Source organism: Bombina bombina, chromosome 7, assembly GCF_027579735.1.
Source record: "Bombina bombina isolate aBomBom1 chromosome 7, aBomBom1.pri, whole genome shotgun sequence".
Lineage (NCBI taxonomy): Eukaryota > Metazoa > Chordata > Amphibia > Anura > Bombinatoridae > Bombina > Bombina bombina.
The window spans coordinates 300,465,544-300,479,847 of record NC_069505.1 but is presented as its reverse complement, the minus strand read 5'-3'; the positions used below and the strand labels follow the sequence as shown (position 1 = coordinate 300,479,847).

Here is a 14,304-nt window from a genome sequence, read left to right as displayed (position 1 = left end):
AAGTAATAATTTTTTAATGATAGTAAAATCTTACCTCAAACCAGCTTAGGGTTCCACTAAGTTTTCTGATATTCCAGGCAGATTCAACCTTTTTAACAGAAGAAAAAAAAAATTAAGAACAAAAATTGTATTTAAATTTATTTTACAAAAAAATAATAATAATATACACACACATTATACAAACAGGCCTCTGCCAGGTGTGAAGGATTGACATGTGAAAAAGCTTTTAATGCAGGTAGCATTACGCAATATTGCAAACCGCGCTGTTGCGCATATTACAAGTTGAAAGTAAACTGTTGCGCTCAACGGATTAGCGAGACTGAACACCTCGTGTAAAGTGTAAGGGTTGAAAAAAAATATCCACGAAACACATAAAAAAAAACACACATTATAATAAAAAAGTCTTACACTCATATACACAGTTTATGATAAAAAAAATTCTAATATTTTTTTTATTTTTATAAGGGTTATAAGGGATAAGGTATATGATCATGTATTTGACTTGAAACAGCTATATAGATATATGGAGAATAATTTGAGTTTTTTTTTTTGCTATTTAGTTAATATATTAACCAATATATTGTTTTTTGTAGGAGGCTGCTTTCAGTAATTGGCTATTTTCTAAGTCAAATATCTTACTTACGCAATCGGCAGTGAATGAAACTGCCAGTATGTACATCACTAAATAAAATAAAAAACGTAAAAGCTATTAAATTTAATAAGCTGTATCAATAGTGCACTTCCTGCTAATGTTCATTGCCTAAGAGGCACTTCCTGCTAACGTTGATTGGCTAAGATTCACTTCCTGCTAATGCTCACTGCATGATAGGCACTCTCTACTAATGTACATTGGCTAAGAGGTATTTCATGTTAATGCTTATTGGCTGATTAACTATATATAAATATATATATATATATATATATATATATATAAATAAAACATCTGCAAATAAGGTTTAACACACAAAGTCACCAGAGCAGCGATGCGTAACTGGGAGCTAGCTGAATACATCTGGTAAGCCAATGACAAGAAGCATATGTGTGTAGCCACCAATCAGCAGCTACCTCCCTGTAGTGCATTGCTGCTCCTGAATTGACCTAGATATGCTTTTCACCAAAGGATACAAAAGAGGACAAAGTAAATGTTATAATAGAAGCAAATTGTCTCTTAAAACGGAATGCTTTATCTGAATAACGTTACTGTTTACTTTCATGTCGCTGCAGCTTTTTCGGAAAAATTCCAGAACATTAAAAAGGGACATGAAACCAAAATTATTATTATGATTCAGATAGAGCATACCATTTTCAACAACTTTCCAATTTATTTCTATTATCTAATTTACTTTGTTCTCTTGGTATCATTGGATGTAAAGCATACCTAGGTAGGCTCAGGAGCTGGAAGCTAGCTGCTGATTGGTGTCTGCACAAATATGCCTCTTGTTGTTGGTTTACCAATGTGTTCAGCTAGCTCCCAGTAGTGTCCCTTTAAACATAAATACCCCTTTACTAATAAGTACAAAGTAGGCTAGAGTCACAAACAACAATCCCTACTCATCAATTCCTATATTATTATAGATAGCCTATTCATTAAATGGACACTAAACCCAAATTATTTATTTCATGATTCAGATAGAGCATATCATTTTAAGCAACTTTCTAATTTACTCCTATTCTTGCTATCTTTATTTAAAAAGCAGGAATGTAAAGCTTAGACGCCTGCCCATTCTTGGTTCAGAACCTGAGTTACGCTTGCTTATTGGTGGCTAAAAGTAGCCAATCAGCAGCAAGCGCTATCCGGGGTGCTGAACCAAAAATGGGCCGGCTCCTTAGCTTAGATTCCTGCTTTTTTCAAATAAAGATAGCAAGAGAACAAAGAAAAATTGATAATAGGAGTAAATTAGAAAGTTGCTTAAAATTGCATGTTCTATCTGAACCGTGAAAGAAAAAAAAAATGAGTTTAGTATACCTTTAAAGAATGGAGGGATAATGGAGCTTTTGTGGAGACGTTGCACAGAATTACATAGGATATATAAAGGGTATACATGGATCCATTTATATAATATACACAACCCCAGTTAAGCCCTTTTAGACTACTGAGAAAACGCTGTAACAAATAAACGTTTTTTTCCTGTGTGGGAGGGGATTCTCCTTGGGCAAGAGCATTTTACCCACTTCATTTATTGAGAAAGATAGATAAAGTTAAGTGCTCTTCATAACTAGAGAGACGCGTATTCCCTTGTGCTGTGTCTCCCTGAACTGAGCAGCACCCACTTGAGATTACACACAGCGCATCTCAAGAAAATCCCTGGAAGGACAAGAGACAATTAATGGCTCTTAAATGATTAAGGTATGCGCTTTGCATTCTCATTTTTCAAGAGGTTTAAGCTGAAGCGACAAGTAGATACGAACACAAATTGAAAGTGGATCCTACTAATGTAAGTGGTCCAACCTCAAGAATATAGCAGCTGAACATAGAGTGTCATTTATTTTTATTTTTTTATCAATCTGTGTTTATACAGACGTGTGTTAACTGCATAAGCAACAAAGCAAATATTTAATACAAAAATAAATTATAGGAACATTAAATTATCAGCAATTAAAGTGATGGTAGACTCACTATCTTCACTTTGTTGAAATAGATATTATGCTGCAAAATACATATAAGCGCTTTTTAATTTTCAATACTTTGACAGGCAGCGATGCTTTAATGATAAAAATGAATAATTGCAGGTAATCTTGAAATACAAACTTGTACCGCAGCCAAATCATAATTTTGTCCAATTGACTTTCTTTAGTCAATGTGCGGTATTAATGTGCATTAATGCGCATGCGTGTAGTATCGAATCTCATCTTCAGTCTTTGTGCTCGTTCACAATGTAGTTGCGCATGTGTACAGAATCTGCAATTTAGACTGAGTGACATTTACCAAATGAGCATGTGCATTAGTTTGCGAATTTTCTAGAGCGCACAAGAAAACAAAATTTATGCTTACCTGATAAATTTCTCTCTCTTGTGGTGTATCCAGTCCACGGGTTCATCCATTACTTGTGGGATATTCTCCTTCCCAACAGGAAGTTGCAAGAGGACACCCACAGCAGAGCTGTCTATATAGCTCCTCCCCTAACTGCCACCCCCAGTCATTTGACTGAAGACAAGCAAGAAAAAGGAGAAACTATAGGGTGCAGTGGTGACTGTAGTTTAAAAATAAAAAACACCTGCCTTAAAGTGACAGGGCGGGCCGTGGACTGGATACACCACAAGAGAAAGAAATTTATCAGGTAAGCATAAATTATGTTTTCTCTTGTAAGGTGTATCCAATCCACGGGTTCATCCATTACTTGTGGGATATGAATACCAAAGCTTTAGGACACGGATGAAGGGAGGACATGGCAGGAACTTAAACGGAAGGCACCACTGCCTGCAAGACCTTTCTCCCAAAAATAGCCTCAGAGGAAGCAAAAGTATCAAATTTGTAGAATTTAGAAAAAGTATGAAGCGAAGACCAAGTCGCCGCCATACAAATCTGTTCAACAGAGGCCTCATTTTTAAAAGCCCATGTGGAAGCTACCGCTCTAGTGGAATGAGCTGCAATTCTTTCAGGAGGCTGCTGGCCAGCAGCCTCATAAGCTAGACGGATTATACTTCTCAGCCAAAAAGAAAGAGAAGATGCCGAAGCCTTATGGCCTCTCCTCTGTCAAGAGTAGACAACAAACAATGCAGATGTTTGACGAAAATCCTTAGTAGCTTGTAAATAAAACTTTAAAGCACAAACCACGTCAAGATTGTGTAATAGACTTTCCTTCTTTGAAGAAGGATTAGAACACAGTGACGGAACTACAATCTCCTGATTGATATTCTTATTAGATACCACTTTAGGATGAAATCCAGGTTTGGTACGCAACACTACCTTATCTGTATGGAATATCAGATAAGGGGAATCACACTAAGGCAGATAACTCTGAAACTCTTTGAGCCGAAGAGATAGCTACCAAAAACAGAACTTTCCAAGATAAAAGCTTGATATCTATGGAATGCAGAGGTTCAAACGGAACCCCTTGAAGAACTTTAAGAACTAAATTTAAACTCCATGGAGGAGCAACAGGTTTAAACACAGGCTTGATTCTAACTAAAGCCTGACAAAACTCCTGAACGTCTGGAACATCTGCCAGACGCTTGTGCAGAAGAATAGACAGAGCAGAAATCTGTCCCTTTAAGGAACTAGCTGACAATCCCTTCTACAATCCTTCTTGGAGAAAGGATAATATCCTAGGAATCCTGACTTTACGCCATGAGTAACCCTTGGATTCATATCAATGAAGATATTTACACCATATCTTATGATAGATTTTCCTTGACAGGCTTTTGAGCCTGAATTAAGGTATCAATGACCGACTCAGAGAAACCACGTTTTGATAAAATCAAGCGTTCAATCTCCAAGCAGTCAGCCGCAGAGAAATTAGATTTGGATGTTTGAATGGACCTTGGAGTAGAAGGTCCTGCCTCAGTGGCAGAGTCTATGGTGGAAGGGATGACATGTCCACCAGATCTGCATACCAAGTCCTGCGTGGCCACGCAGGTGCTATCAATATCACAGAAGCTCTCTCCTGCTTGATCTTGGCAATGAGACGAGGGAGGAGAGGAAATGGTGGGAACACATAAGCCAGGCTGAAGGACCAGGGCACTGCTAGAGCATCTATCAGCGCTGCCTGGGGATCCCTTGACCTGGATCCGTAACAGGGAAGCTTGGCGTTCTGACACGACGCCATCAGATCCACTTCTGGTTTGCCCCATAGTTGAATCAGCTGGGCAAATACCTCCGGATGGAGCTCCCACTCCCCCGGATGAAAAGTCTGCCGACTTAGAAAATCCGCCTCCCAGTTCTCTACTCCTGGGATATGGATAGCTGAGAGATGGCAAGAGTGAACCTCTTCCCATAGAATTATCTTTGAAACCTCCAACATTGCCAGGGGGCTTCTTGTCCCCCCTGATGGTTGATATAGGCTACAGTCGTGATATTGTCAGACTGAAATCTGATGAACCTGACCGCAGCTAGTTGAGGCCAAGCCTGAAGAGCATTGAATATTGCTCTCAGTTCCAGAATGTTTATCGGAAGGTGGGCTTCCTCCTGAGTCCACGAACCCTGAGCCTTCAGGGAGTTCCAGACTGCGCCCCAGCCCAGAAGGCTGGTATCTGTCGTGACTATATAGTCTGGCCTGCGGAAACTCATTCCCCTGGACAGATGGACCTGAGAGAACCACCAGAGAAGAGAATCCCTGGTCTCTTGATCCAGATTTAGAAGAGGGGACAAATCTGTGTAATCCCCATTCCACTGATTGAGCATGCAAAGTTGCAGTGGTCTGAGATGTAGGCGGGCAAACGGAACTATGTCCATTGCCGCTACCATTAGGCCAATTACTTCCATACACTGAGCCACTGACGGCCGAGAAGTGGAATGAAGAGCACGGCAGGAAGTTAGAAGCTTTGATAACCTGACCTCTGTCAGAAAAATTTTCATTTCCCCTAATCTATCAGTGTTCCTAGGAAGGAAACTCTTGTGAGAGGGGAGAGAGAAAACTCTTTTCTTTGTTCACCTTCCACCCGTGAGACCTCAGAAAAGCCAGAACAATGTCCGTATGGGACTTGGCGATTTGAAAAGTCGACGCCTGTATCAGAATGTCGTCTAGGTAAGGAGCCACCGCTATGCCCCGTGGCCTTAGAACCGCCAGTAGGGACCCTAGAACCTTCGTAAAGATTCTTGGTGCAGTGGCTAACCCGAAGGGAAGAGCCACAAACTGGTAATGCGTGTCTAAGAAGGCGAACCTGAGGAACTGATGATGATCTCTGTGAATCGGAATGTGGAGATAAGCATCCTTTAAGTCCACGGTAGTCATATATTGACCCTCCTGGATCATAGGGAGGATGGTTCGGATAGTCTCCATCTTGAAGGATGGGACTCTGAGAAATTTGTTTAGGATCTTGAGATCCAAGATTGATCTGAAAGTTCCCTCTTTTTTGGGAACTATAAACAGATTTGAATAGAAGCCCTGCCCCTGTTCCTCCCTTGGAACTGGGTGGATCACTCCCATAACCAGCAGGTCTTGAACACAACGTAAGAATGCCTCTCTCTTTATCTGGTTTACAGATAATTGTGAGAGATGAAATCTCCCCTTTGGAGATAAAGCTTTGAAGTACAGAACATATCCCTGGGAAACAATCTCTAATGCCCAGGGATCCTGGACGTCTCTTGCCCAAGCCTGGGCGAAGAGAGAGAGTCTGCCCCCCACTAGATCAAGTCCCGGATCGGGGGCTACTCCTTCATGCTGTCTTAGAGGCAGCCGCAGGTTTCTTGGCCTGCTTCCCCTTATTCCAAGCCTGGTTAGGTCTCCAGACTGGTTTGGACAGGCCAAAATTTACCTCTTGTTTTGCATTAGAGGAAACTGAAGCTGCGCCACTTTTGAAGTTTCAAAAGGAACGAAAATTATTCTGTTTGGTCCTTAACTTATTGGACCTATCCTGAGGAAGGGCGTGACCTTTTCCTCCAGTAATATCAGAAATGATCTCCTTCAGACCGGGCCCGAATAGGGTCTATCCCTTGAAGGGGATGTTAAGAAGCTTAGACTTTGAAGTAACGTCTGCTGACTAGGACTTAAGCCATAGTGCCCTACGCGCCAAAATGGCAAAACCTGAATTTTTAGCCGTTAGCTTGGCTAAATGAAAAATGGCGTCAGAAATAAAGGAGTTGGTTAACTTAAAAACTTTAATCCTGTCTAGAATATCGTCTAACGGGGTCTCCACCTGTAGAGCCTCCTCAAGAGACTCAAACCAAAAAGCCGCTGCAGCAGTAACTGGGGCAATGCATGCAAGAGGCTGGAGAATAAAACCTTAATGTATAAAAATGTTTTTAAGGAGACCCTCCAATTTTTTTATCCATAGGATCTAGGAAGGCACAACTGTCCTCAACGGGGATAGTTGTACGCTTAGCTAGGGTAGAGAATGCTCCTTCCACCTTAGGAACCGTCTGCCACGAGTCCCGTATGGCGGCATCTATGGGAAACATCTTTTTAAAAGTAGGAGGGGGAGATAACGGCACAGCTGGTCTATCCCATTCCTTAGTAATAATTTCCGAAAACCTTTTAGGGACAGGAAAAACATCGGTGTAAACAGGTATTGCAAAGTATTTGTCCATTTTACACAATTTCTCTGGAACCACAATGGGGTCACAGTCATCCAGAGTCGCTAATACGGTTGTTAGAGTAGGTGGCGCAATTGAATGCTATTCCCAATATGTGATGTATTGTAATGGTTCGTTTATTCCTAAAATTTCTATGGCCTAGGGTTAGTTTAGTAAGTTTAGCGAGTATCGCTATGTCTTAATTCCAAAGTTATTTTGTTTCAAAATAATGTTCCTATATATGCTCAGCTAGTATCGCTATGTCTTAATTTTCAAAGTTAATTTGTTCCAAAATAATGTTCCTATATAGATGTTCTATTTTAAAATTCTGTATTAGGGCCAAAATGAATTGTAAAAAAAATATACTCCTTATTGTGAATACGACCACAAGACTAGGTTCTAATGTTACACTTTATTATGTCATAAAATTTATTAACATAAGATTAATTTGACACCGGTGTCGACTGGTAATTAATAAAATATTTTAAAACAGATAAAATCGTAATTTACACAGATTATAAAGTTGACATTATCTATGTGGCATTAAAAATATGTATAGAGACAGTTCTATGTATATAGTTCAGACTTGTGCTTTATGACTTCTTGATATGGCTTTGTTGTTCCAATTTATCATACAAATAGGCAGAGTATAAGTGATATCTGACACACTAAAATATAATATTATGTGTGAAACAGTACATTATAGTGTATCTGTTTGATGACACTATGTTAGTTGAAACCGGTGAGGTATTTAACCTGGTTTATAATATGCACTCTTGATTTTGCTGGTGATATGTAGGATAGTGCGGTTAAATAAATGCTGCTAAGTATGTGGATTCCTTCAATGACCTAGCTTACTCTAGTAGCTGTGGGGTCTTTTCAGTGTTGGATTACACAAGCGGTTAAATATATGCCGCTGGATGTTCCTCTTTGTGGTTGGTGATCAACCTTCTGTGATGGATATAGGTTGGTGTTCCTCCGTGGTTTTTTTGGGCTTTCACCTTGATGTGAATGTTGTGCGGTTCCAGTGACCGCTCTGTATCCGTTTCCCTTGTCGGTCAGTGACTGATCTATTTATTTAAGGGTAGGTGGTTCCTGGTGGTATCTTTAATGCGGTTACGTTCAAACCATCAAGTGGGGATTCATATGCCGCTTCGGTAGGCCGTTCTGTGTCTTTGATTCTTCTTTGTCGGTCAGTGACCGATCTAATAGCTGCAGTTTCAAAGATACAGCTTCAAAGATATTGAAGGGGTTTGCACTGTATTTGCTTGATGCTTAGTGCGGTTAAATATATGCCGCCAGATGGATATTTGTAGTTTCAGATGGGTTCAGCTGAAAAACCTTTTTCCGATGTGTAGTTAGAAGCGCTCCTTTTGTTTCTCTCAAAATCAGTATAGTGGTGCTCTGGTATCTACGCGTTTCGGCTTCAAAGCCTTTGTCAAGAACAGAGTCCAGAGTCGCTAAAACCTCCCTAAGCAATAAGCGGAGGTGTTCAAGCTTAAATTTAAACGCTGTCATCTCAGATTCAGACTGAAGTAACACCTTCCCTGAGTCTGAAATGTCACCCACAGATAGAAGCTCACCTGCCTCGGCTTCTGAGCATTGTGAGGGTATATCGAACATAGGCAATAAAGCGTCAGAAAGCTCTGTATTAATTCTAGCCCCAGAGCTGTCTCGCTTTCCTTGTAGCCCTGGCAGTTTGGAGAATACCTCTGTGAGGGTAGCATTCATAACTGCCGCCATGTCCTGTAAGGTAAAAGAATTAGACGCGCTAGATGTACTTGGTGTCACTTGAGCGGGAGTTATAGGTTCTGACACATGGGGAGAGTTAGATGGCATAATCTCCCTCTTTTTAGTCAGAGAATCCCCTAGAAATAAATCTTTAAGCGCCATAATATTGTCTTTATAGTTTATAGAAATTTCAGTACATTTGGTACACATTCTAAGAGGGGGTTCCACAATGGCTTCCAAACATACTGAACAAAGAGTTCCCTCTATGTCAGACATGTTTAACAGACTAGTAATGAGACAAGCAAGCTTGGAAAACACTTTAATAAAGGTGAAACAGCAATTAAACAAAAACATTACTGTGCCTTTAAGAGAAAAAAACTAGCACTTAAACTGCAAAACAGTGAAAAAATACAGTAAAATCTTTGAAATTTTTACAGTATGTGTAAGGGACTAAAGCAACATTGCACCCACTTGCAAATGGATGATTAACCCCTTAGGCCCCAAACCGGATTGAAAAACATTTAAAAAAAAAAACGTTATAAATCAATTGAGCACCATGCCACAGCTCTGCTGAGGCTCCTACCTGCCCTTAAATACGATTTTATGCAGAAATAACCCCTTTGGAATGGTTCTCAGATGCCAGAGGACTCTTCTAGGGAAGCTGGATGTCTCAGTCTATATTAAAACTGCGCAGTTAGAGCGCTAAAATAGGCCCCTCCCACCATGTACTGGATGTCAGAGGGGCCTTAAGAAAATACTCCTGGGAGTATCTGACTAGCCATGTGGAAACTAGGCCCCAAATAAAGGCTTATCTCCCTCAGAGAAAAAATGTCCTATTTATGAAATCATGTAAACGTTTTGTCACTAAATAATATAAGTAATAACATGAGTATTACCCTGTTTTGTAAGCATGATCCCAGTCGCTGTTAAATCCCTGCATCAGGCTTACCTCAAATACACAAGGCTCTGTCAGCATTTTCTAGAACTTATTCCTCTCTCTAGAAATAAAAATACTGAACATACCTCAAAGCAGGTAATCTGCAGACCGTTCCCCCAACTGAAGTTTTCCCATATTCTTCAGTTATGTGTGAGAACAGCAATGGACCTTAGTTACAAACAGCTAAGATCATCAAACCTCCAGGCAGATTCTTCTTTTAATATCTGCCTGAGAGAAAAACAGTACAACGCCGGTACCGTTTAAAAATAACAAACTCTTGATTGAAGGTAAAACTACACTAAGTCACCACATATCTCTTGATACTTCCTTTCTTGTCGAGAGTTGCAAGAGAATGACTGGGGGTGGCAGTTAGGGGAGGAGCTATATAGACAGCTCTGCTGTGGGTGTCCTCTTGCAACTTCCTGTTGGGAAGGAGAATATCCCACAAGTAATGGATGAACCCGTGGACTGGATACACCTTACAAGAGAAATGTGACGTATATAGTGGGTGGTATCACTAAATACGTCATTCGAAAGATTAGAAAAACTATTGTCCAGTTAGTATTTTATACACATATTTACAACTAATACAGTTATATTTTTGAATTATATAAGCATTTGGAGTTTAAACAATAAATTCATTGAATCAATAGAAACTACAAAATAATCTATTGTTTACCATCACTTTAAGCAATGCACTGCAAAAGATCTGCATACAAAAAAAAAAAAACTTATTACCATAATTTAGTTATCTTTTCAAAAATCTTAACTATGTTTATCTTATCTTCTATCTTATCCTATATAATAAAAGGTCAAGTGTGTTTGTCCGAAGCCGTCATGCGCAGAAGAGACTAAGCGCGAGGACAAACACACTTGGCCTTCCAACTGACCTGGCATCTGGCGTGTGGTGGAGTGGGGGCGTGGCCGGATGTGACGTGGGCGGGGCCAGATGCCGGGGCTGACTGCCGAGAGCTCTAAAGAGGGGGGATAGAGAGAGCAGAAGAGGGGGGATAAAGAGCGGGAGAGATACAGCAAAAGAGGGGGGGGAGAGCACAAAAGAGAGAGAGAGAGAGCGCAAACGAGAGGGAGAGAGAGAGCGCAAACGAGAGGGAGAGAGAGAGAGCGCAAACGAGAGGGAGAGAGAGAGCGCAAACGAGAGGGAGAGAGAGAGAGCGCAAACGAGAGGGAGAGAGAGAGAGCGCAAACGAGAGGGAGAGAGAGCGCAAACGAGAGGGAGAGAGAGAGAGCGCAAACGAGAGGGAGAGAGAGCGCAAACGAGAGGGAGAGAGAGCGCAAACGAGGGAGAGAGCGCAAACGAGGGAGAGAGCGCAAACGAGAGGGAGAGAGAGAGCGCAAACGAGAGGGAGAGAGAGAGCGCAAACGAGAGGGAGAGAGAGAGCGCAAACGAGAGGGAGAGAGAGAGTGCAAACGTGAGGGAGAGAGAGAGAGCGCAAACGAGAGGGAGAGAGCGCAAACGAGAGGGAGAGAGCGCAAACGAGAGGGAGAGAGAGAGCGCAAACGAGAGGGAGAGCAAACGAGAGGAGAGAGAGCGCAAACGAGAGGGAGGGGAAGAGAGAGAGCAAAAGAGAGGGAGAGAGACAGCAAGAGAGGGGGACAGAAACAGCAAAAGAGAGGGAGAGAGACAGCAAGAGAGGGAGAGAGACAGCAAGAGAGGGGGACAGAAACAGCAAAAGAGAGGGAGAGAGGAAAAGAGAGGGGGAGAGAGAGAGCTAAAGAGAGGGGGAGAGAGAGTGAGAGCAAAAGAGAGGGGGGAGAGAGAGTGAGAGCAAAAGAGAGGGGGGAGTGAGAGAGCAAAAGAGAGGGGGGAGTGAGAGAGCAAAAGAGAGGGGGGAGTGAGAGAAAAAGAGGGGGGGGGAGAGAGACAGTAAAAGAGAGGGGGGAGAGAGACAGTAAAAGAGAGGGGAGAGAGAGACAGTAAAAGAGAGGGGGGGAGAGAGACAGTAAAAGAGAGGGGGGAGAGAGACAGTAAAAGAGAGGGGGGAGAGAGAGAAAGGGGTGGGACCGCTGTACTGCTTTTTCTGTTTAAATACTGTCCTTCTAATGTAACATTATTCAGAAAAACTATTGCTCAGCCGAGTGATTTAGTGATGATAAAAATGACTATTGCAAACTTACTAGAAAAGGGCTGTCTAACAGATCATCCGCCTGCCCCATAGAGATTCAGATACTGACTGGTGCAACCTCTGATAGGTAAATATAAACTGGGCTTATATTTTCTACCAATACTGCTAACAATATTTCCAAACTCACTGCACAGTTGATTGGCTCTATGGTAATTTCTGCTTGAGACCAGCAGTTATTTGTTGTGCACAAGCAACACTTTTAGTGGTTAAACGTGCTTGAAGGGGTTAAAATAAATAGATATGCAGAGTTGCTAGTGCTATAATGGCCCTATAACGTCTGCAAAGGAGACCAGTGAGTTATCCTGGTGCGATAGTCACATGTAGCTGTCAATCGCCGGTGGTTTCCTGCTTGTAGAGCCAGAATGGGATATTACCTAAGTGTTTAATAAATTAGAGCATGTTATTTTTAAATCAGAATGTACCTTTAAGGAGCATGGAATGCAAACATAGCAATTAAAGGGATGGTATACTGTGAAATTGGTTTTCCCTTAAGGTCTTTCCAATGACTTGTTATACCACCCCCAAAGTATGAAATGTATGAGAAATGGCTTCTTTTGGTTTATTCCGTATATGAAACAGTTGGTTTTGTTCTTGCAGGCAAATCCGATCTCATTGTTTTATCAATTTCTGTACACACACATTATCTCTGTCTGTAAACAAAAGCCCAATACTAATAGAGAATTAGCAGCTATTTATAATCAATTGAAAACACTCCAGCAGGTAAAAGGAGTATATAACAATCACTAACATATTAAAGGGACACTACAATGAAAAATGTATATCCTTGATCTGAAAGATCAGTATTCAAAACAGGATAACAGGAAGCACCTACCAGCCAATCAACATTCACAGGAAGTATCTAGCAACCAATGAGAATCATTAAGAACTACTGAGTTAATAAAGTGGTATTCGTTTAATTTAAAATAGTTTTTTTTTCTTCTAGACTTGAGGAGGAAAGTTTAGTTTTCGTGTTATCCTTTGTTGAAAAGCAAGGATGTAAGCTCAGGAGTGTGCACGTGTCTGCAGCATTATATGGCAGGAGTTTTGGAAGAATGTTATACATTAGCAGGAGCACTAGATGGCAGTGCTATTTCCTGTCATGTAAAGCTTAAGGCCCGTGCACACTACCTACCTAGGTATCTCTTCAACAAAGAATATCGTGAGAAGGAAGCAAATTTGATAACAGAAGTAAATTGGAAACTTTTTTTAAAATTGTATTCTCTGTCTGAATAATGAAAGAAAAATATTTTGGGTTTAATGTCCCTTTAATTTTTTTCTTCAATGAATCAGATAGAACAAACATTTTTAAACAACTTTCCAAATTACTTCCATTATCATTTATGCTCGTTCTCATGGTATCCTTTATTGAAGGAGCAGCAATGCAGTACTGGAAACAAGCTAAACACATCTGGTGAGCCAATGACAAGAGACATATGTGCAGCGACCAATCAGCAGCTATCTCCCAGCTTGTAAGCCTACCTAGGTATGCTTTTCAACAAAGTAGTACAAGAGAACTAAGCAAATTAGATAATAGTAGTAAATTGAAAAGTTGTATCTATTATATCAACCATGAAGGAGAAATGTTGGGTTTCATGTCCCTTTAATTCACTTACGTTTCTCTCTCCTTCTGTAACACGGATTTCGTAGCAGTAAGCCAGGAGGAGATCAATCAGTCCCAGGTACACAAGATGCTGAGTTTTCTTATCAAGTAAATAGGACTTGTTTGTCAGCTTTCGCAGCTGTTCTTTCTCTTTGTCATTGAAGGTGACTAAAGAATTAGAAATCAAAGAACATTTGTAAAGGGGCTCAATTATAACTCAAATACAAAATAAACACTGCAATATATATTCCTAATTGCTATTTAAAACCATTACAAATTACTTTTGTTCCTCTTCCAATTTAAAGAGGGCTTAAAGGGATAGTCTAGTCAATTGCAATTTTAAGCAACTTTCTAATTTACTCCTATCATTACATTTTTTTTGTTCTTTTGGTATCTTTATTTGAAAAAGCAGGAATGTAAGCAAAGGCGCCGGCCCATTTTTGGTTCAGAACCAGAGCAGCGCTTTCTGATTGGTGTCTAAATGTAACCACCAACCAGCAAGCTCTACCCAGGTGCTGAACCAAAAATGGGCCGGGCTCTTAAGCTTACATTCAACTAAAGATACAGAGAGAACGAAGAAAAATTGATAAATAGGAGTAAATTAGAAAGTTGCCTAAAACTGCCTGCTCCATCTGAATTGTTTAATTTTAACTAGACTATCCCTTCAAACACCTTGAGATGTCAATATAAAATGTGAGTTATTTGTATTTAAATAACTGCA

General features: G+C 40.5%; 1 protein-coding gene across 2 annotated transcripts in view; it reads right to left on the bottom strand.

Annotated features, from left to right (window-relative positions):
* SHQ1 (SHQ1, H/ACA ribonucleoprotein assembly factor) overlaps window positions 1–14,304 on the bottom strand; it is a 296,452-nt gene that overhangs the window by 174,436 nt on the left and 107,712 nt on the right. For both annotated transcript variants that reach the window (XM_053720888.1, XM_053720887.1), the window contains exons 8-9: window positions 13,597–13,751; window positions 35–88 (exon numbers count right to left, since the gene is read on the bottom strand). In XM_053720888.1, the coding sequence (XP_053576863.1) occupies window positions 35–88; window positions 13,597–13,751 (209 nt within the window). The remainder of the gene's footprint in view (window positions 1–34; window positions 89–13,596; window positions 13,752–14,304) is intronic.